Below are 22,225 nucleotides of genomic sequence, written 5' to 3'. Positions count from 1 at the left end.
GGAAATCACAGCAGAGCACCCCCTGTCATCCCGATAAAGAGCTGGAAAGGACCCAAGGAAACCTGCCAATCTTCCTAGGCCAGGCCTGCGGGGGGCGGGGCGGGAGTCCCCGAGCACTCCCATCCGTCCCCCGTGTTGTGCCTCTCCCCACAGACGGTAAATATTGGTGTTGTGACTTCATTAATAAAGGCTTCTGTGAGCCTGAAAAACATGGAATCAGGATGAACTATTTTCTGAGCTGTGGGCTTGCCAGGTTTGCTAATTTGGGAGTTTTTGGGCCCTCTCCAGGGAACAAACCAAAGTCTCTCTCAAAGACACACAGATGCAGCCAGGAAGGGGAGCAGAAGCCTCGGAATGATGCTCCCTTCCCTCCCCGACCACTCCTCCCCCTGGAGATCAGGGCCTGCAGGGGTGAGGATGGTGGACAGGAGCTGCCGGTCAGACCTTCCCTGAAGCAACCTGCTGGGCCATAGCCCTCGGCCGTGCTGGCCTCAGGGGCCCTGCAGAGTCCAGTGGGCTGTGGGATGATGAGCTCCTGTGAGAACCCACGTTGCATGCATTGAAGAGGAGGGAATACCAATCCCGGGGAGCTGTTCGTAACTCTTGTGGCCCAAGCCCTGGGCCTCACATCCAGGGAAGGGTCTTTACACATCCTCTTATCCTCGAAACTTTCCAGGATTGGTCCCTCGGGCCTCCTCAGCCGCATGGCTCATGCTCTTAGCATCTCTGCGCTTGGCTTACACCAGCTCCTCCTCACCGGGGCTGTGATTGCTTCCCGTGGGGCTCTGGGGAACTCTCGCCTGGCGACCAGGGTTCTGGCCAGGAGGGAGCCAGGCTGGGCCCACAGGCCTCTCCTAGAGCCCGTGCTCCAGGGCAGCCATGCAAGGGGAGGGGCAGGGCGGCCAGCAGGCTGAGCAGAGCAGGCCCAGCCAGCTTTCCTGTCAGACGGGTGCTGCCAATTCGGAGCCAGACATCAGAACAGGTTTAACCAATTACCCGAGCGCCCCATCTGCTGTCTGGGGCGTGTGTGAGGGTGAGTGCATGTGAGGGTGTCTGTCTGGTCTGGGAGGGCTGTGGGCGTGTGTGCATGAGTGTGACTGTGTGGGTGTGTGTGGGCGGTCGGCTGTGCGCATGGGCAGTCTGTGGCTGCATGTCCCAGCTGTACCCCCTCATTTGTCAAAGACTGTGGCCACCAGCTTATGGTCTTCCTGTCTCCCCAAGACCTCCCCACCCAGCGCCCCAGCCTCTCATTCCCTCTCACCTCATCACCACCCACTCTCAGGCCTCATCAGACCCCAGAATTGTGGCTGCTCTCAAATCCCACATTCAGCTGTCCTTTCCCACCAGGCCCCATGTTCTTCCGGCTCACTCACTGTTTTCCTCCTCCTCCGCGCTTTGACCTCATGAAATTCCCCTGCTGCGGGCTCCTCTATTCTCTCTCCAACACTCTCTGTCCCACTGTTCCTCAGTTGCACCCGCCTGGCAAAATCCCAAACTTGCTTGAACCTGTTTCCTTGTCTGCCCTTGCAGCTCAGTCCGTAAGGACACCAGGCAAGCTTGCTCGATGGCCCCCCCTGGAGGTCGAAATCCCAGCCTCAGCTGAGGCTCACCCCTGTTGATAAGTCCACTCTCATTTGCCATAGGGGACGTCTCAAACCGTCATCCTCCTCCTCCTACCTCCTCTCCCTCACCCTCAGCAGAGGGACTTGATTTTCATCTTCAGAGAGAAAAGGGCAGCAGAGGAAGAGAACCCCTTCCTCTCAGTCAGGGGCCTGCAGGAAGAGACGGCCCCTTCAAGTGGGGCACTTAGAGGAGAGTGGAATACTGAATTTTGGGAAGCCAGCAGAGATGTTGCAGTGTCCCAAGGCTAGCAACAACGGGGAGCCCACACAGCCCTGGTAAGAGGCAGGAGCAGTTACCAGAACCTGAGAGGACAGCTGGGCGGAGAGGGCCCCAGCTGGGGCTGCAGCCTTCAGTAGCAGGAGGCCCGCAGACTGCAGTGGAAATGGGGGGAGGTGGGCAGGGAGGAGGTAAATCCCCCAGTCTCACTCTCCTCCAATCACCGTTTCCTAGTGGTGACTCCCAGTGGTGGGAGCCATCCATTTGAATCAGCCTTTGGGATGGAGAGCTGATGGCGAAGGGTGCAGAGCTGATGTGGAGGGCCCAGGGAAGCTAGCCTCTCACCCCGCAACTTCCCGCACTCACACCCTCATGGCCTGCTTCCAACCCATCCTCTCCACCTGCCTCCTGTTACCACCCAAGGCTCCTCTCTCCTCAAGGAGTATCCTCCCTGCACCCTGGAGGACCTCTCTTTTGGGTGGCTCTTTTTCTTCTCTGCCTTTACAGCCTCTTCCACTCTCACCCATTAGAGTTTCCACAGGCCCGAGAGTCTCCCGTCTAAAGCCCTCCCTTAGCCCCATGTCATGCTGCAGCCATTATGTCTCTCTGCCCACCTCACAAGAATTTCAGAATTTCCTAATAGGCACTCAGTGGGCGTCCTGCTAACTTCTCAGCCCAGGAAGATCTGACTTTTGCCCTCACCACACTCCACTGAGGTCCTTCTCTGCAGGTCCTTGGTCTTTATCTTCCTTAAACTCTCAGCACCGACTAAGCATGTGGACAGCTTCTCCTGCTTGAAGGATGCTCATCCTCTGGAATACCATGCTCTCCTTATCTTCCTCCTACCTCTTGTTTAGTTTGCTAGGGCTGCCATGACAAGCACCACAGGTGGGGTGGCTTAAACAACTCCTCCTCTCACGGTTCTGGAGGCCGGAAGCCCATAAGCAAAGTGCCAGCATGGTTGGTTTTTGCTGAGGCCTCTCTCCTTAGCTTGCAGATGACTATCTTCCTGTTCACATAGAATCCTCCCTTGATGCTTGTCTGTGTCCAAATTTCTTCTTCTTATAAGGACACCGGTCATATTGGATTAGGACCCACCCTAATGACCTCATTTTACCTTACTTACCTCTTTAAAGATCCTACCTCCAATACAGTCACATTCTGGGGAATTAAGACTTCAACACATGAATTTGGGGTGACACGATTCAGCCCATAACACTTTTCTTGGGGCTGTACTTCTTAGCAGCCTCCTGTCTCTCTGTCCAGGCCTCAGAGATGGGGACTCCTCAAGGTAACATCCCAGACCTTCCTCTTCTCACCTCACATGCTACCCTGGGTGGTTGCCCGTTTAGCTCCAGGTGCTGTCAATAAATAGACAACATGCCAGTCTGCATATCCAATCTCGAACTGCCTCCTGAGTTCCAGACAAGCACTCATTCATTGTCTTGATATCTCAACTTTTTATCTTGCAGGAACCTCTATTAACTTGTAAAACAGAGCGTATTACCTCCTTTGCAAATTTGTTCTTCCCTCTCTGTTCCTTAGCACCAAGAAATGGCACCACTATCCATGTCCTCAGCTGCCCGAACGGGGAACTTGGGGCCATCTTTGACTCCTCCTCTTCCCCACAGCCAATCACCAAGAGCTGAGCAGTGGTGATGTCTTCACTTCTCTCCATCCCCATCCCATGACCTGGCCCAGCCCCCATGTCCCCTCACCTGGGCTGCCACAGTGGCCTCTTCCCTGGGCTCCCCGGCAGTCTTGCCAGAGTCCAGGCTCCACTCCACTCTGTTGCCAGATGAATCCACTTCCCCACTGAAAGCCTCTGATGGCTCCCAGCTGTCCTTGGCCCTGCAGCAGCTGGCCCTGTTTCACCTCCGGCGTCTTGCCCCTGTTCTCTAACAACTGAGCCTCTGGCAGCTCAACCCTGGACGGAGCGAGGGCCTTGCTTACTGTCCCTCCCTCTGCCAGGCTCACCTGGGCAGAGGAGAACCAGCTCAGGTGGCCGGGGTCCGCCCCTCCCCTCACTGCCTCGCTGAATTGCATGGGCTCTTCAAGGGGGTGTCGTCTGCCTATGCCTGCTTGCCCATTTGTCCACCTTCTCTTTCCTATTTTCGTTCTCCCCTTCCTTCTCTCCATCATTCCATAAGGCCCAGGGAACTGGGGGGAGCCCAGATTCTTGCTCCTTGTGGGGAAGGAGCCAGACTCAGATCTTAGACAAGGCTGCCAGCAGCTAGTGCACCTCAGAGTGGGGCATGGAGAGGGAACACTTCTCGGCTACGGCCCAGAGAGTCACCTGGAAGCATGGGCATGCGGGGCGGTCAAAGTGACTTTATATGTATGTATAGTCTATGACTTTAAAAACAATAGCGGGGCAGGCTAGCCAGTGACAGGGGGACGGGTGAGCTGGCAGGAGCAGCAGCAGCTCTGGGGACTGGGGGAAGCTGCATTCTGAAATTAAGGCGAGGCTCCCCAGCGCCTTGGGAAAGGGTCACTCATCACTGCCCTCATCCCCCAGCATTCAGACTCTCCTTCTAACCACGGCCTGAGTGGGAGGAGGGAGGCCCCAGGGGCCAGCGGGTGGGAGCCACATTCCTGGAGTGTTAATGATCTCTGGGCAGGGCAGGAGTTGAGACCCCAGACCAGCTAAAAACAACAAACAGCTCCCAGGAGGGATTTGTGTCTGTCCCGAGAGTCAAGGATTTCCGACACCCGGATGGGGGTTGTGGCCAGTGGGGCTCTTAGCAAAGAAATTCCCCAGAGACCAGAAGCCCCCTGACCCAGGAGTATCACTGTGGATCAGACCCTTCCCCCACCCCTTTCCCTCCTCCACCCTCCTAGGGAGGCCCAGCACCCCTGACACTGGGGAGGTGAGAGGAGAGTCTGGGTGAGTTCCTCACCTAGTCCCTCTAACCTCTGTCCACCAGTGCAGCGAACGATGCTGTGTCTGGCTTTTTTCGCTAAGGACACCACGACTCTAAGACAGAATATGCTCCACACACATCTGACCCAAGGAATGGGTGAATGAGTGATGCTGGGGCCAAGCTGGGGCCGGGATCCGGGCTGGCCAGACCCCAACAATAAACCCCACCTCCACTGCATGGTCACCCTGCACGAGTGGGAGATGCTTGGAGGTCCCAGAGCTGTCAGGAGGCAGCCAAGGCCTGGCCCTGAGGGACTGTGGAGGAGTTAGAAGGGGCAGAGTCCTCAGGGCTGGTGCTGGACACACTGTGGACAAAAGGTACCTTTCCACTTGGCTCAAACCTTTCCACCCTGTGTAGCCTCTCTTGGCCCCCAGGCAGCCCAGAATGACACCCCCCCCACCACCACCACCACTCTCCCTTCTAGTCCCCTTGACACAAACAGTAGGAGAATCTACCGAAATCCCTTTTCTACTCTAGTTCCTTGCAGTGGGGCCCTTAGTAAGTGCCAAGCAACCGCTCTGCCAAGGGGGTTCCTTCTGCAGAGTTTCAATTCATCCCCGTTGTCCAGCTTCCTGCCCTCACACGCTCTTCTGTCCTTCCCTCTACCCTCCCCTCTGACCCCTCCTGAGCCTGGGTCCGCGTCTTCCACAGGGGCCTACCCATAAAATCCTCGCCTAGCCGTTGGCTTGTTCCTACTGTGTTTCCCTGCTCCCACCTCTCCACCCATAATTCACAAAGCCAAGCCTTGATGCTTTAAATCCATCATTTATTGCCCACAGTTCATTAGTAGTACACAAATCACAGAGATTGAGAAATTTTCTGAGAAGGTTAAAAAGACACTGCAAAGTAACCCAGGTATGACCGAGGCCCAGGGCTGGGAAACCACCTTGCTTCTGTCCACGGGCCTGTTTCCTCTCAGAACCCCACCCTTCTGCCAGGGTAGAGGCCCAGGACAGGACTCAGCCCTCCCCCACCTCCTCCCCAATCAGGAGGTGGAACGGGAGGGATGCTGGCCATCCTGACTCAGCAGCCATCCTGACATCTTGGGCTTTTGGTCCCTGCACATGCAGACTGTTCTCTGGAAACGGGAGAGGGGCATCCCAAGCCTTTAGGAATGTTCGAAGTGACCAGAGGAGGGCCAGGCAGATAAACCAGAGCTGGAGAAACGGCTGCAGGTATGGCCTGGATTCTGGCACCGCTGGGCCAGCCCTGCCCTGACTCAACCTGCTCCCCAGACATGAAACCATCTTCCCATGAGGCCTCCCTTCCTCTGGCCTCAGATGAGAGGGGCTGGATGTGAACTGAAAGTTTCCCCTCGTGGTGTTTTCCGCAGCCAGACCAGGGCCTAGCAGCACGGCTCGCTGAATCTCTGACACCGTCACCCTGAGCTATAAGGATCCTTCGCTGCCACCACCCCTACCAGGAGGAGCCCCCTGAAGTCACCTGAAACTGCATTTGGGAGCATCACCGGAAATCATCTAGGAGATACAGCAAATAGGTTATGAGATGCAGGGGCCACAGGGATGGGCCGGGGCAGCCAGCCCAGAGGGAGATGGAGAGATCCCATCTCTGCCAGGCCTCTGGAGAGGGTGGGGGTAGAGCTGGGGGGAGCAGTTTTGGTCCCAAGGTAAAGTGCGCAAGAATAAGACCCAATAAGCCCTGGCTGGTTTGGCTCCATAGATAGAGCATCAGCCTGCAGACTGAAGGGTCCCAGGTTCGATTCTGGTCAAGGGCACATGCCCAGGTTGTGGGCTCAATCCCCAGTGGGAGGCGTGCAAGAGGCAGCCAATCAATGATTCTCTCTCATCATTGATGTTTCTGTCTCTCTATCCCTCTTCCTTCCTCTCTGAAATTAATTAAAAATATATGTTTTTTAAAAAAGATCCAATAAGAGGTGAGGTGGGGTGAGCCTGGAGTGAGTTTGCAAAAGAGGCCCCAGACGTGCCCAGGCCCCAGTCGCTGGCACGTTCACATTATGGCGGGAGTAACGCAAAAATACCTGACCCTCCAACACCGAGGCATCCCTTACCTCTGCTGCTCTGTCTTTCATGCATGTCGCTGCCTCTCCCCTTCCTGACGGGCAGTGGGTGGGCTGCTCCTTGGGAGAGTGGGGGCCCTAGGGCTGCACCCTACAGAGCTGGCTGGGAGGTGAGGGCAGCAGGGGCTTCTGGTGGGAGGTCTGGGGCCAGTGCCTGTAGAAGACCCACCTCACCACAACTCCCCCACCCCAAGGGGAGCAGAGCCTGTGGCCAGGCCTCCACTGCCCCGCACTGCCTTTCCCTGCACATACCTGTCCACCCCCAGCCACGTCTCCCCAGGCAGAGTCAGGCACCAGGGCAGGGGAGCCCTGAGGCTGCATGTTGAAGGCTCATTCCAGTTGGGACCAGGTGAGAGATACCTTGAGACCCATGTGTCCTCTTTTTGGGGCCTTTCAGACGAGAGATTACCCTGTTCACCCCACCCAGGCCCTGATTGCCTCTGCAGAGCTCTCCCCTTTCCTGGCCCGCACTGGAAGGGAGGCAGCAGCCGGCAGCCAGGGGCCTCAGAGGCCATTGCAGGGTGAGAGGCGGCATGTGGGTGTGGCTCCCCACTCCAGCCCAGGCATCCATACTACCTGCTCCTTCACAACTGTAAAGTGTTTGGCAAAGGCCCAGTGCTCCCAGGAGGTGGGGTCACATACAGAACAGCAGAGTCCGGGTCCTGAGGCCAACTGCTGGCCATGCCCACAGGGACCCGCCCCTTTCCCAGTCCAGTGTCCGTGTTGCGATGACCAGCATCTGAGCGGGACAGGCAAAGACAGGATCTAGCTGGACGAGCAGGCGGGAATCCCTTGATCCAGTCCTCGGGCTCCAGACATGGGGGTGGAGGCTCGGAGAAGGAAGCGGGCTTGTCCAAGGTTACGCCGCCGGCCAGAGCCAGCGCCTGCTTTGATCCCTGGGTTGATGCTTCCTCTCCGATAGGTGCCTGGAGATCTGGCCTTTGTACTCTCAGGCCCGGGGCCCTCCCGCTCCAGCCCCACACTCGGCCCTAATGCCCAGCTTCCAGCCTGGTGCCAGGGAGGAAGATCTTCCTGCAAAGGCCGGGCTGCATGCCCCCGGCTCCTGCCCAACATCGTTCCTTCTTGGGGCTTCCTGCCTGGAGCTGGGGTCATCTCAGGGGCCTCCCATATCTCAGGGCTCCATGAAGGGTGATGCCAGCCGGTGTGCCACTGGGCTTCATGTAGAGGAATCGGTTCTGCAGGTGTGGCCTGGATCTTGAAGGCCGGCCACACTCAGAGCCAGCTGCCCATGGAACCTTCCAGAGACTTCCAGTGCTCCTTGATTTCCTGGGCCACCTCCTGAGGACCTTAGTCATAGCTGGCTCATCCGGCGAGGTGCAGACTGCCTCCCCTCCCTTCCCTACCCCCGAACACCCAGGGAGACGTCGGTCTTGGCCACAGCAATATCTCAAATCTACCAGCCCCACCACCAAGCCAGCCAGCTCGCCGCAGGCCTACCCCTACTCCCACCACCAGACCACCTGCTAGCAGCATCTGGGCAGCTGCAACCAAGGCTTGATGCTGATAAAAAATAAAAATAAAAATAAAAAGTATAAAAGGATCCTAATTCTACCCTGTGGGCACTCTACAATTTTTCAGCTTCACACATAATTGTGCTGAGTAGAGTTTTGGCAACCCCACGTAAGGCCCAGAAATGCACTTGATTATTTTTATAGGAAATGTGTCAGAATTCCTCTCCCTTATGTTAACAGGTGAATAGATTAGTCTCCCTACCACTGTGGATGGAGACCCCCCCCACCCCCAGGTGGGCCAGGACTGGTGGGGCCAGCTTGCCCTCCCTGCAGGCACTACTCACGAGACCCCTGCCCCGCCCCCAGCTCCCCAGGCTGGACAAGGCTGCATCCCCAGGCCAGCCGGCCACCACTCACAGCCCCTTGTTGTACACCACTGTCCGGCTGCTGGTGGCCCGGGCAATCTCAGGCTCTAACTGGGATGTTTCGATCTGAGAAGAGAGAACAGAGGGAGGAAAGGTAAGGGGGATGAGAGGGGAGGGGTGAGTGGGGAGGCTGGGAGTAGCAGTTAGGACTGCTCTCGAGCCCACAGTTGTCCCTGGCACCCCATCTTGAATTTTTTCTGCCCTCCTGCCAAGGGGCTCACAGTATCCCTTCCTGCCCAGGCCTCTTCCTCGGACCGTGTGACCATGCAGGTGAGCATGCTATGCTCTGGCCTCTGAGTTCTGTATTTCTCTCCAATACCTTGTCCATTGTGCTGCACAAATCCCTTCCCAGGCCCACGCCCTGGACCTGGTCACCACCCAGGGCTGCTCTGCCCAAACTCCTTAAATCCAAACCCTACTCTCTCAGACCCCAATCATTCCAGCACCCCACTCACTCTCCCTGTCTGTTTTCTTTTAATATATATTTTTATTGATTTCAGAGAGGAAGGGAGAGGGAGAGAGAGAGAAAAACATCAATGATGAGAGAGAATCATTGATCGGCTGCCTCCTGCACACCCCTACCGGGGATTGAGCCCACAACCCGGGCATGTGCCCTGACTGGGAATCGAACCATGACCCCCTGATTCATAGGCCGATGCTTACCCCTGAACCAGGCCAGACAGGCTCCCTGTCTGTTTTTAGACCACCGAGACCTCAGGGCTCAGCTTCCCATTCTCCTCCTCTAACCTGGACGTGAAGGGCTATCACTTCAGCCCCAGGTCCTTCCAGCCCTGCCTGGCTTTGGAGAAAACCCACCATGCAGTCTCCTTGTCTCCACTTGAACCTGACCACCTAATGGAGACATTCAACATTCAGGGTCCATGACTTTGGCTGGATCCTCACAGTAGCCAGCAGCACCCTCACCCGCTGGCCACATCGCCAGTCACCCCGCTCTCCCATTCTCCACAGGCCTCCTCATCCTCAGCTCCCCCTCACCCTGACAGATGAGCCTCCTCACTACCTCAGGGAAAACAACAGAAGGTGTCAGAAGGGACCCATTCATGTCCCATCTCCCATCGTAAACTCACGGCCTACGGTGTCCACACGCTGCTCCACACCTGCCCTCCTGCTACCCCACCCTCCCCTCAGAGGTCTTCCCATAAGCCCACCTCGCCCGTCCACTCCAGGAGCCCACTCCTGGGCTGCCCTCCCTCTTCCCCACCTTTTCTCTTGCTGACTCCTGCCCTCCAGCATTTCCACACAGACCAGCACCTCCTGTCTAAGAAAGACCTCCCCTCAACCCCATGTCACACTGTGCAGCTTCTGCCCGGTGTCTCTCCTCCCAGCAACCACATTCCTTTAAGGCACTATCTACAGCTGTAGCCACCTCCACCTCCTCACCTCCCACTGGCTTTTCAACCCACAGGAAATCTGGCTTCCGTTCCCACCACGTTCCCCCAAAAATCTTGCTCTCCAAGGTCAGTGCTAACCCCCCTTTTTTGTGTGTGACATCCACTGGACACTTTTCAGGGTCCCTGGTTGGGCTCTCTTCCCTGCACACACAACCTTCCCTGCGACTCCCAGATTTGAGGAGTCTCCAGCCACATCCCCGCCCCCCCACCCCCCCGAGTCTTGGGCCCACAATGGACTGCTTACTGAACATTCCTGTGATGTCTCCCTAGGCACCTTAACGGAACCTATCTAAAATGGAACTGAATCCACCCCTGCCCCAATCCAGCCCACCATGCTGCCACCTAATGGTGCTCTGGCCGGAGACCCTGGGGCCCAGGCACAGGGTGCCACAGACCAGCGCTGGCTGCAAAGAACTCGGTGGAACACAGGCTGCACATGTCAGAGGCCGGACAAGAGGGGGCTTGATGTGGGCTAGGGTGGTGGGCATAGCAGTTTCTGGAGAAGGAGGACCCTTCCTCTATAGTCCCAGGTACCCCAATACCCAGGCTCTGGCCATTTGAGAGGGCCAAAGAGACAAGAGCTAGGCTGAAGGCCTGGGCCTCTTCCCCACCCCCTCGCCTCAAACCACCTCCCCCGTCCCCACCCCTGCTGGCCTCCGAGTTCCCGCCACTCCACCCGCTCGCCTCGTCCCCACGCTGCCACTGACACAATGCACAGCGCCCACGCTTAAAAATCTAAATGCTTTTGAAAATGTTTAACCTAGTTAGACAAATTAGCAAAAATTTGTGCAAAACAATTTAGGTATTTAAAATATTCAATGTTTTTAAAAAACTGGAAAACTGTTCTTAGCTTTCAGCTGCAAAAACCAACAAAATATAACATCCCAGCAATCTTACCATGAGGTGTAACATAACCCTTCGGGAAAGCTGTTAAACAGCTACTGAGGCATCCTGGGAAATAGCACTTCATTTATTCAAATGCACATATGTCAGGCTTTTGCACCATATGTCATTCCAAGCTATTTACAGTAATAATTAAATCTTAATCAACGTTTAACCTCTGTAAAATGTTTGAAGAATCCTAATCACCCTTCAGACTGCACTAATGAAGGAGAAATATATAAACATAAAAGGAAAATGATGCATAGATATCACGCTGGAAAGAACAGTAATTGCAAAATTGTATTTCTTTTAAATATAATCAGTAAATGATGTAAAGTAAGCCAAGGAGTATTTTAAGTTAAGACATCTTGGATGTCAGAGGTGTGAGCAGCTAATTTTGTTCTGCTACCCATAACAGATGTAGCATATTTTATTTTAGTGCCATTATTAGCAACTTCCCATGCCGGCTTTCACTGAAGCACCGAGGCCCGCATGAAAATCGGAGGGAGAGGCTGCTGCTCACCACCACAGTGGAGGGCCACGGGCCAGGGCCACGGCCACTCGGCTCACTCCCTGGAGAGGGCTGGCCCAGTGACCCTCCCAGTGGAGGCTGTCACAGACCCAGGACCCCCGGGCTCCCCCAGGCTCCCCACTGTGCTGAGGGCAGCTGGTGGGAGGGATGCAGGGGCGAGATGCAGGCAGTGGGAAGGTCCTGGGTGGAGGTGACTGGGGCACCCAGGAGCAGGGACTTGGGGACAGAGCTGGCATGCATGGCTCTTTCTCTCATTTCAACTCCATCAGCCTTCAAGCCAGCAGATGTGTGTGGCCGCCAACTCCATCCACCAAGGCTGGGCACACAGAGATGGAGAAGATCAGCCCATGCCCCTGAGGAGCTCCAAGTCTAGGGGAGGAGCAGATAGAAAAGCAGATGGATCCCAGAGAGAAAAGTGCCATGGAAACTGGGGAGGGGGCGGAGTCAGCATGGACTAGTGGAAGAGCAGGGAAGGAGGACTTCTCAGAGGAGGTGGGCCAGGAGGGGAAGGGAGGATTTTGAGGAGAGGGCAAGAAAAACTCGCTGGGAGAAGGAAAAGCACTCGCGGGCCAGCACGGCCTGCTGGCGGTGGGCAGTGTTGGGCATGTGGGGTATGTGGCAAGAAATGGAGGTGGGGCTGGGACAGGCAGGCGCTCGAAGCCCAGGCCAGGCGGAGGTGTCAGCATTTCATCTGAGGGCAACCAGGCAGCGGGGAAGAGTCTGGGCAGGGTGGGCTCCCCTTTAGGAAGGTCTCCCTGGTGGCGGAGGGTGTGGGGAATGGACCAGAGGAGTGGGCGCAGCTGTGGGAATCCGAGAGGAGCCAGGCCCTGCCCGAAGATGCTGCCACCGTGGCTGAGAGAAGCGCGCCCGTGGGGATCCTTTTCGAAGATGAAACCCATAGGAGTTGATGACCAATCCCATGTGGGGGTAAGAGGGAGGTGTCGAGAATGACTGTGCGTTGGATGATTCCTAATTCTAACTCAGGAGCTGGGTGGCTGGCTGTGCTGTTCTCAGAGGCAGGGAACACGGGAGGGGGGAAGGGGGAGGGTCAGGGTGGGAGGTGATGGGCTCAGGTTCAGCCATGATGAGCCTCCCAGCCAGAGAGGCCCGAGAAGCAGGCAGGTCCCAGGCTCTGGGGCTCTGGCCAGGGGTCTGGGCAGGAGGATGAGCCGGGATGTGAGCACAGCCGGAGCCCCCGGAGTGGAGGAGCTTGCCCAGGAGAGCAGATGGCAGGGGAGGGTGCCAGGCCTGGGGAACAGGCACATTTGAGGGGCGGGCGTAGGGAACAAGCCCGTGATGGCGGCCTGAGGGGACCAGCCCAAGGAGTGGAAGCAACGGCAGAGGGTGCCACAGACACCATGCTGGGAGGCTGTGGTCTTGGCACTGGGATTTGGTGACCCCCGGAGTCCAGATGTCCTAACCTTCACTCAGTGCTGACCCCAGGCACAGCCTCTCACTTCTGTCCTGGACCAACTCCACTGGCCATTGGTGAAGACCCCTCCCGCTCTCTGGCCACAGTGGGGGGTTGGCTCAATGGCCCACCATCTTGAGGTCTCATGTGTCTGGACCACTAGGATTCCTCCGCTCAGCTAGCGAGGGAGGCTGGGGCAGGGACGCCTGGGCTGTACCCTGCCTTGAAGATCCCCTGCCTTGGGTATGGGGGGCTGTGTCCTCCATGGAAATCATACCAAGGGTCCTGCTAGTAAATAAATGTGATTCAGGACCTGGGTGAGGGCAGTGGAGCGCCCTGCCGCTGCCCTACCCCCTTCTGGAGTCCCTGAGGCAGGGACAGAGAGTTGTGCTGTGCTCTTGGAGTACCCGGCCGTTTGGGGGACTGGTGGGTTAGACGCAGAAGCCGGCCATATGTGCCACATCAGAAGTACCATGAACGGCATGTGGCTACAGTGGCTCCCAGGCAGGTGTGGTGGGAGGGAGGTGCCAGGGCCCAGTGGGAGCAGTGGGCAGAGCAAGGCGGGGCCAGCAGCACCAGCTCAGTAAAAGCTAGAGCCCCAGGACAGGGCCTTGGTTCTGACCACAGAAGAGCTCCGAGGGACCACCTCTGGGAAGAGGGTGACAAGGAGAAAAGTGGCCACAGGGAGAAGATCTAGTGCCAGGCTGCCAGGTGGGGGCAGGCGGCATCTTAGGGCCCCTCTGTTCATCTGGTGGACTCCTCCCCAGGCCCCTGATGGCCAGTCAGCGGGGGCCCTGGAGGGAAGGGGGTGCCTGGGATGGGGAGCCAGAGCCCTGGAGGGTGGGGGCCGCAGGCACCAGCAAGAAAGCTGAAGTTATGCATCAGCACTGGCTGATGGAACCCCCAGCCTCAGAACGGGGGTCTGAAGATGTGGCACATGAAGACGTGGGTCTGCTGGGAGCATGCCCCCCCTGCCACGACATGAGCATTGTTGCCCTGCTAGCATTCTGGGACTCTGAGCCAGAACCTGCTCCCTCACTCCAGATTGCCCGCCCCCCCCGCCCCCCCCATATCAGAGCCCCAACTCCCTCTAGACCTCCCCCACCCAAGGCCCAGCTGGCCCCAGAGTCCCCTGGAGCAGCCCGGCAGCCTTCCTGTGTGGCAGGGGAAGGGTTAACCCTGAGCTATTTGCCTCTGTCCCCTGGCGCATCTTGGGTGGGGGGCCAGAGTCAGGAATGCATTTGGGGCCACCCTCTGCCTCTGCAGCCTCAGAGCACACACACCTGCAGCCAGCGGCCAGCAGATAGTTTACATATTTGAACCTGGAGCTAAGGTGCCGAGACATAAACAGGAAACTGGATCCGCAGCCTGTGCCCCATTCTCAGGGGCTTTTACCTACTACAAAGCACTTCCTCCTCCTGGCCTTTTTTCTGGTGGCTTTTCTGCCTCCCTTTCAAAGGCACAGGGCTGGGGGCTGGGGTGTTCAGCGTGACCCTGTGACATTGTTCAAAGCCGCCTCCTGCTCCTGGCCACGGGTTTGGGCCTCCGCGGGTCCACAGGTGGCGACGACATTGACACGGGGTCCAATGCCCAGGCTGGAACCTGGCTGACCCTGGCACCTGGCTGGCCCTGCGTGCCTGAGGCCTCTGCCAGGCCTGGAACCAACTTGCCTGCTGGGCAGCCACATCCCACCCCTTCTCACCAGGGTGGGGCGGACCTCGGGTCTTGCTCAGACACACACATCCAGGCCCCACCTTTGGGGAAGTTATCCTGATTGGTGTGTAGGGGTGTTAGGTTGGGGCTGAGGAGTAACTGAGGCCTGAGCCTTAGACCCCTATGTCAGGCCTCTGGTGCTGGCTCTGGGTTTCCATTGACTTCCCAGTGAATGTCAGCCTTCTTGGCTGGACACTCAAGGCCTTCTGGAACCTTCTCCCGGTTCATCACTCACTAGCTGCTCTCTATTTCCAATACATTGTATGTTTAGGCTTTGAGGCCTGAGTCCAGCTATATCCTAATCTTTTAAGGCTGCCTCCTCCAGGAAGCCTCCCCTGATCTTCTCAGACCAAATCCATGCTGCCGCCCCTGGTACCCCTGGCACCATCTCCATCACATCTCCAGTCGTAGGCCAATTTGTACACTAACCATATGTGAACACAGCGGTCCCCACCTCAGCCCAGTGTGAGCCCCTCAAGACAGCTCAGTATTCCTGTGCCTCGTCACTATAGGTCCTCCATAAAAGTTGACTCACATTGAACCAAGCCCCCCAAGAGCAGGAATCCTGTCTTATCTTTTCCCTCCCAGTGGGTGCTCAGACCTCCTTCCTCCCCCACCCGCTCCCATTTTGGAGCTTTGTTCCTGAGTGCCCTCTGGTGGACCAATTCCAGAATCATTTTCTGTCCTAAGGGCCTCAGTTTTTTCATATGTGCAGTGGGAAGATTTTCTACCCTTGGGTTTGGGATGAGGATAAATCAAGAAACGGATGGGAGAGCCCTTCGGAGACTTAGAAAGCCTATGGGATACGATGTAAGGAAGGCAGGGCCCTGTGGCTATCCCCGGGCCCAGGCCCAATCCTGCCGCCTGCATCTCCTCATGGCTCACAAGGTTAAGTACTTCGCACATATCGGTGCTTTAATCTTCTCAACAGAAGCTTTGCACAACCAAGCTTCCTCCTGCCCTGTCCTGAATTCATCTAGGTGTTCTAGAAGGTCCTAGAAAAAAACCAGGAGGGACAGGCGGAGAGGTAGCCCTGCTGAGGCCTGTCACAGGGGCATGTGTGTGCATGTTCAAGCGTGTGCCTGTATGCACGCGCAGGTGTGGGTTGGGGGTGCGGGGAACAGGCAATATGACAGGTGGCGTTGGCGTTCCTGGGCTCCAAGCAGCTTTGCCATTCCCATCCATCCTCCCGGGGGGTCCTGTAGGCAAACTCCAAGAAAGCAGCGGGCGGGGAGGCAGCAGATTTCTGATGGCAAAAATAGCCCACTTTGGAGTTCAGGAAGGACTGATTAAACCAGTAAACGAGAAAAACCCCAAACAAACATCGCTAAGCAAAGTAGGAGATGGATTTGAGATTGGAGGGAAGGAGGGCCCTGCTCTGGGAGACGGTGAACACCTGTGGGCTCAGGAGAAACACAATGTCCCCTGGGCATTGTCTCTGGCCTCACATCAGCCCTGAGGAGCAGGAGAAGTAGGAACCAACAAAGTCAGGGTGAGCCCAGAGGACCCATGCTCTGCATTAGGTGTTGATAAAGAGTGCCAGTTCTCAGCCTTAGGGACACCCTGTGTGTGAAGGGAAGAAGAAAGTGAGATGGGACATAAAAGAGAGATGGGACATAGGAAACACACAGCACCAGAGTCTACATGTGTGAGGTCAAACAAATCCTGGTGGAGCTCATCCGGGAGGACTTCCTGGAGGAGGGGTCACTTATAGAACAGCTTGAATGAAGACCTGAGCTCATTCCCAACTCTTGGTTGGGAGCTCACATGCTTTTCCAGAGTAAGAGAGGCAACCATTTGCTTCTGGGTGGGTCACAGCTCCCAGCCAAGTAGGTTCATCAAAACCACCAAGGGAAGAGAGATGGTGGAGATTCTGGTACCCGCTGGAGTATCCATATCCTTTTCCTGTACAGGGACTCCATGCCTCTTTGTTTCTTAACTCGGAAAGCTGGAGGGGGAGAGGAAAGGAGTAGGGAGAAGGAGGGAGAAGGAGGGAGAAGGGGTGGCTGAGCCTGACCCTCAGGTATCCCAGGTACCACATGGGCCTGGACGCTAAGCCACCCTCTGGGGCCAGGGCAAGATGTGGCTTGTGAATGATAGGAGGCTGTACAGTGGGCCTGAGCCGTCCTCAGAACATGCTTCTAGTGCCCTGGACCCTCTGGGGCTGCGGTGAGGAGGGGCCAGGCTGAGAGGGAGGGGTGGGGGTTAACAGGGCTGCCATGGAGCTCTGAGCAGGAAGCCCTGGGGGCTCTGATGATGTCTTTTCTTCCCGTCAAGGTGTTTGGCAGGAGCTGGAGGGGCAGAGGGAGAGTGGGGAGGGGTCCCCCGCTGAGGTGTCAGGGAAGGCCAAAGGGCAGGAGCCAACAAACCCGCAAACACAGGGCAAACAGGCCCAACAGGATACAACCCTGGCTGCCAGCGAACCTGACTCCTTGGCCCCACTGGGCTCCTGCAGCGCTGATGTGGGGAAGAGAGAGACACACTCCCTTGGACAGCCCACAGTCCGACAGAGCAGCCTAGGGCCCCCCACCACCCGCAGCCCAGCCAGAGGCACACAGCCCCCTCTTTTCTGTGCCCCGCCCCAGCCCCTATTGCTGGTTGGAGGTCTCGACCCATTCATAATTCGGCACATTCTCCAGCCATGCCGGGCCCCAGAAGGTGGCTCTCAGACAAGACACCGCGAGTGTCAGCGTCGGACCTAAGGCCACACAGCCCACTGTCAGCAGTCCCCCCTCTAGGACCAGGACCCGGTCTCCTAGTTTCACTTCCAGGACAGAGCCAGGAAGAAACTGAGTTCCAACACCTTATCTTCTGGCTGGGGAAACTGAGGTCTTGGAGGTCAAGACCAAGATCACAGAGCTAAGAGAGGCCAGCCCTAGGAGGGCAGGCCTGGGGGGCAGGGGGCAACCCCAACCTCAGGGGTCAGGACAGTCCCACCAGGGGCCCCCACTCCCCTGAGCCTCACTCCTCCACAGAGGAGCCCCACCTTTTCCTGTGGACATATTTCAACCTCACCAAATCCGCTAATTATTGACAGTTGGTGAAGAGGAGATTTCACTTTTTCCTCCTGTTAAACTGCTCCTAATTAGTTCCCTGTCACACGGCTGGCTCGGCCGCCCGCCGTCGCCGTTCACGCGGTAATCCCGCTGCACAGTGCCTCATTAACCTTTTGCTCCTCTCCTGCCGCCTGCCAACAAGATGAAGACAAAAACAGATTGTTGAACAATGACTCCGGCTTGTATGTGCAGCCCCCTTCCCCAGCCCCCGAGCTCCCAGGGGAAAAGTGGTGGGGAAAGAGAGGGGAATGGGGCTGGGGAGGAGCCCAAGAGGAACCAAGGAGGGGAGAAAGAGGCACAAAGACAGACAGAAACAGAGCTAGGCAGGGATGCGGGAGGGGGCCTTAGCCAAGGTACTGCTTCTTGCTCTGGGGAGACAGGAGGTTCATGAAACAGGATTAGATGCGCCCCCAGGTAGGGAACACTGGCTGTCAGAGTTGCAGGGACAGTCCCCATTCCCTGGTCCAGCCTCTTTTGGCAGCAAAGCCCGCGGGCCCAGAGCCTGGAACATCTCCCTTCAGGGACCCAAGTCACCAGCATGTGTGCATGCGTGTGTGTCACACTATTCTAGCAATGATTCCTCCTCCAGGAAGTCCTCCCTGATGCGCTCGCCAGGATCTGTCTCACCTCCCACGTGTACTCTGGTGCCATGTGTTTCCAGCGTCCCTTCTCCCTCCTCAGTTCCTTCCTCACTCCCTCAATACATAGGGTGTCCCTAAGGCTGAGAACTGACACTCTTTGTCAAATGACCACATTTGCCTAGAACAGTGATGGCGAACCTATGACACGCGTGTCAGAGGTGACACGCAAACTCATTTTTTTGGTTGATTTTTCTTTGTTAAATGGCATTTAAATATATCAAATAAATATCAAAAATATAAGTCTTTGTTTTACTATGGTTGCAAAGATAAAAAAATTTCTATATGTGACACGGCACCAGAGCTAAGTTAGGGTTTTTCAGAATGCTGACCCGCCGAGCTCAGAAGGTTCACCATCACTGGCCTAGAACACAAGAGCCTCAGCTCCCAGTGAGGGCAGGACCAGAAAGGCCATCACAAATCAGGACCTACCATGTTACCGAGGCCTCCACAGCCTGCCTGGCCTGACGTTTCTTGTTTATTGGGTTTCTGTCCACCCACAGAACAGAGGCTCCCTGAGACTGGGGGCTCTGACAGGGCCCCCCCAGTTCCAGGAAGAAGGGGAACGCACCCCAGTGTCTATGATGGGGGAACAGACTCTGGGTGTGATGGGCCCGCTGATGCCTGGGCATGGCCTGGCTGAGCTAGCGTTGGCCAGTGCCCCATAGCCTTATGCAGGTCACAGGGTCCGCCAGGGCAGACCCATACTCCCTGCACGGCAACACGGCTGGGGCCCGGGAGGGAGGCCAAGCCTTGGGCCCCTGTTCTGGTGCTCAGGTTCCTGAGGAGGTTCCTGCCTCGCCTGCTGGCCTGCCAGGCAAGCCCGCAGCCCTGGGTCAGAGAACAAAGGCACTAACACCTGCCCCAGGAGGTCCCTGAGAACACCGCCATGGGTTCCCCATGAAGGGTGGGAGGGCTGTGGAAGGGGAGTCATCTGGGCCTCGGACTTGGGTCTTCTCGTTTCATAGTGAGGTGGGGTGGGCAGGGGAGGGTAACAATCCTGTGGGTCCAGAGCTCACTCCATCACTACCAACTTTGGACCTTGGGCAGGAACGTAACCTTGGGACGCCTCAGTTTCGTCATTTGTAAGCCAATGGTATCGACCTCATAGGACTGTCACATTCTGGATCCCTATTTCCCCACCACAGCCAACCAGACCCCTCTACGGACTCGACCCAGGCACCCCATCATTGTCCTCTCTCCAGGCTCCCAACCCTCAACCAAACACCCAGTGAATAAAACTTCCTTTGCTGCTCTCCAGTGGTTTCTCATCCCTGAGCCAACTGCTCTAAACAAAGAAACTTGATGACCATTTTGCCTCCTACACCGCCTAGTCTAGCTACATCACCCAGTCTCCAAGTCTCGTCGGCTTCTAGTCCCTTCTGCAGCAGCTCACTTGCAGAGAGCGCCCTCTCCCTTGAAATACCCTTGTCCTCAGCATCAATGAAGCCACTCCATAGAGATTCTCCCTCTGCCCCTGGCTGCTCTGGATGCCTTTTCTCCCCCCACACCCCCCACCCCACAGTGGCCTCATCCCTTCCTCAACCTTAGTTCCCCCAGGCACCTAAAGTTCCGTGTCTCCAGCCAACATCTCTCCCCAGAGCCCGAGATGCACACATCTAACTGTCTAGGTAACATCCTTCAAGGGCATTAGGGAGATTAAAAACACAGCAAGACATGCAGAGTTTCCCGGCATGCTGCCTGGCATAGTAGGTGATTAGTAAATGGTAGCTATTATTATTATTATTATTTGCTATTTTTATTTAAACATTTAGCACCATTTCAATAGGCAGAAATACTGATTTGAAAAGGCCAGACAAGACTCTCGCCTAGCAATGGAAGTTCTTCTCTCAGCCTCTGGGGTTAGAGGGTTGAAAGCCTCGTGCCAAACACCGCACACCCAGGCCAGCCAGGCCAGGAACCAGCTCCTACGTGCAATTTCCAAGTTCCCTAATTAATTCATTAGTGTTCCAGCGATTACTCCTGTTGACAACCTTGGTGTCTCTTGGCAAGGTTGGGTCAGCCCAAGCAAGCCCAGACTTATTGTGGCAACTCCCACTGGCTTCTGGGATGTGAGACATGATCCCCCCATGGCAGAAGCAGCGCCTTGGCTCAGTGGATAGAGCATCGATCTGTGGACTGAAGGGTCCCAGGTTCGAAGGGCATGTACCTTGGTTGCGGGCACATCCCCAGTGGGAGGTATGCAGGAGGCAGCTGATGTTTCTCTTTCATCGATGTTTCTGACTCTCTATACCTCTCCCTTCCTCTCTGTAAAAATTCAATAAAATATATATTTTTTTAAAAAAACACCCCATAATGCCCAGGCCTACTTGCATCCTGTTGGGGTTGATTCAGGTGAGGAGGGGGCACTGAGAAATCACATCCCTACCCCGCTTTCCCAGGGAACAACCTTATTGTGCAATGACTACATTCTTCCCAGTCTAGAGAAAGAAGCCTGGGCTGCAATGAGACACCCAGAGAACTCTGCCTATTTGAGTCTGTCAGGCCTGGGGGACGAGAGGAGCCTGCGCCCGGACATGGAACTTCTGTGAGGCCAGCACTGCTCACTGAGACGTCTCCTGCCATCTCCCCCTTACCTGCCCCAGAGGAACACCCATCAGGACTCACAGCGCTCCTGATGCTTCCCCGCTGCAGGGCAGCCCCCGGCTCCGCCTCTATCACTGCTCACAGGTAGGTCAGGTGGTTGAGCGAGGAGAGGAAATCCCACAGGACAAGCAGGTGCAGCCCTTCCTGGGAGCTCTGGCCTGGGAGTAGCCTCTGATGTTCCTCCATGTCAGCCCTGACTTCTGTGACTTTGGGCTGGTCTGGGGCTACTCTGGGCCTCCTGCCCCCAGCAGAGTCAGCAGGATGGTAAACCAGGACCTTTAAAGTCCTTTCCACAGGCACAGTCTCGGATCCTGTACCTTGGGTTTGTCACCCTGGGTACCTCCCCGGTGCAGACAGGGGAGCCATGAGGGCTGCTTGGAACATCTGACCACAGTGGTGCCTCCAAGCACATGGGGCACTGGACCCTCCTCTAGACCCGCAGATTCAGCCCAACTATACAGAGAGATACAGCGGCTTTGGGGACTGCCTGGCCTGGCCCTCCAGGAGGGGGATGCCACGGCCTCGAGAAGTGCCCTCCCTCCATCTTTAGACCTTCCAGACAACCTGCAGCCCTGGGCTCCATGTGGAGGCCCCAAGCATCAGGTAATAGCTGTGCAGCTTCCGGGGGGGAAGGTGTGGGAAAGGAGACGGGAGGGATGTCCCTGGCTTCATGACAAGGCTGGGCCCTGCTGGCGCAGATCGCACACTAGGCTTGCCATCCCGTGTGGGCTGGCCCCCAGGGTAGGAGCCCCATCACCTCATAGCTTCCTTGTAAAACTCTGGGGGCTCAGTTCTCACCCCCCTAGGACTGCAGGGCCTACAGGCTCAGTCACCAACTCCTGCTCTAAGACCTGGGTCCCAGTCCTCACGGGCCATTTCTAACACCAGGACCCGAATTTTCACCTTCCCCGACTTCCCTCTGGGCACCGATACCCTCTCGCCGTTTCTGGAGGACAGAGCAGGGTGAGTCCCACAACTCCAGCTTCAGAAGTGCCCATCGCCAGCCACAGCCCCCATCTGCCTGAGCTCAGTGACTCCACACACCCCGTCCACTCTTGACCGCCTCACACCTTGCTTTCCCATCAGCTTGCTTGCCCACCTTCCCCTCCACCCGCTGAGATGCCAGGGCCCACCGCTTCTCCCGACCTCTCACCAACCTCCCTCAGGCCTCACCCAGCCGGATGAAACCCTCTGAGAGAGCCCTGTGGTGCCCGGAGCTGGCCCCCAGCTCCTCTGGGTGGACAGGCCATAGGCCTGTGTCCCCCCCCTCAGCTTC

General features: G+C 56.7%; 1 protein-coding gene across 1 annotated transcript in view; it reads right to left on the bottom strand.

Moving 5' to 3' along the window:
* Positions 1 to 6,639: 6,639 nt before the first annotated feature.
* SFXN5 (sideroflexin 5) overlaps positions 6,640 to 22,225 on the bottom strand; it is a 113,480-nt gene continuing 97,894 nt past the window's right edge. The window contains exon 13 of the mRNA XM_015571491.1: positions 6,640 to 8,764. Within this exon, the coding sequence (XP_015426977.1) occupies positions 8,687 to 8,764 (78 nt within the window). The 3' untranslated portion in view covers positions 6,640 to 8,686. The remainder of the gene's footprint in view (positions 8,765 to 22,225) is intronic.

This window comes from Myotis davidii, unplaced genomic scaffold, assembly GCF_000327345.1.
Source record: "Myotis davidii unplaced genomic scaffold, ASM32734v1 scaffold247, whole genome shotgun sequence".
NCBI lineage: Eukaryota > Metazoa > Chordata > Mammalia > Chiroptera > Vespertilionidae > Myotis > Myotis davidii.
The sequence above is the reverse complement of the archived record's forward strand: the minus strand, read 5'-3'. Positions and strand labels throughout refer to the sequence as shown.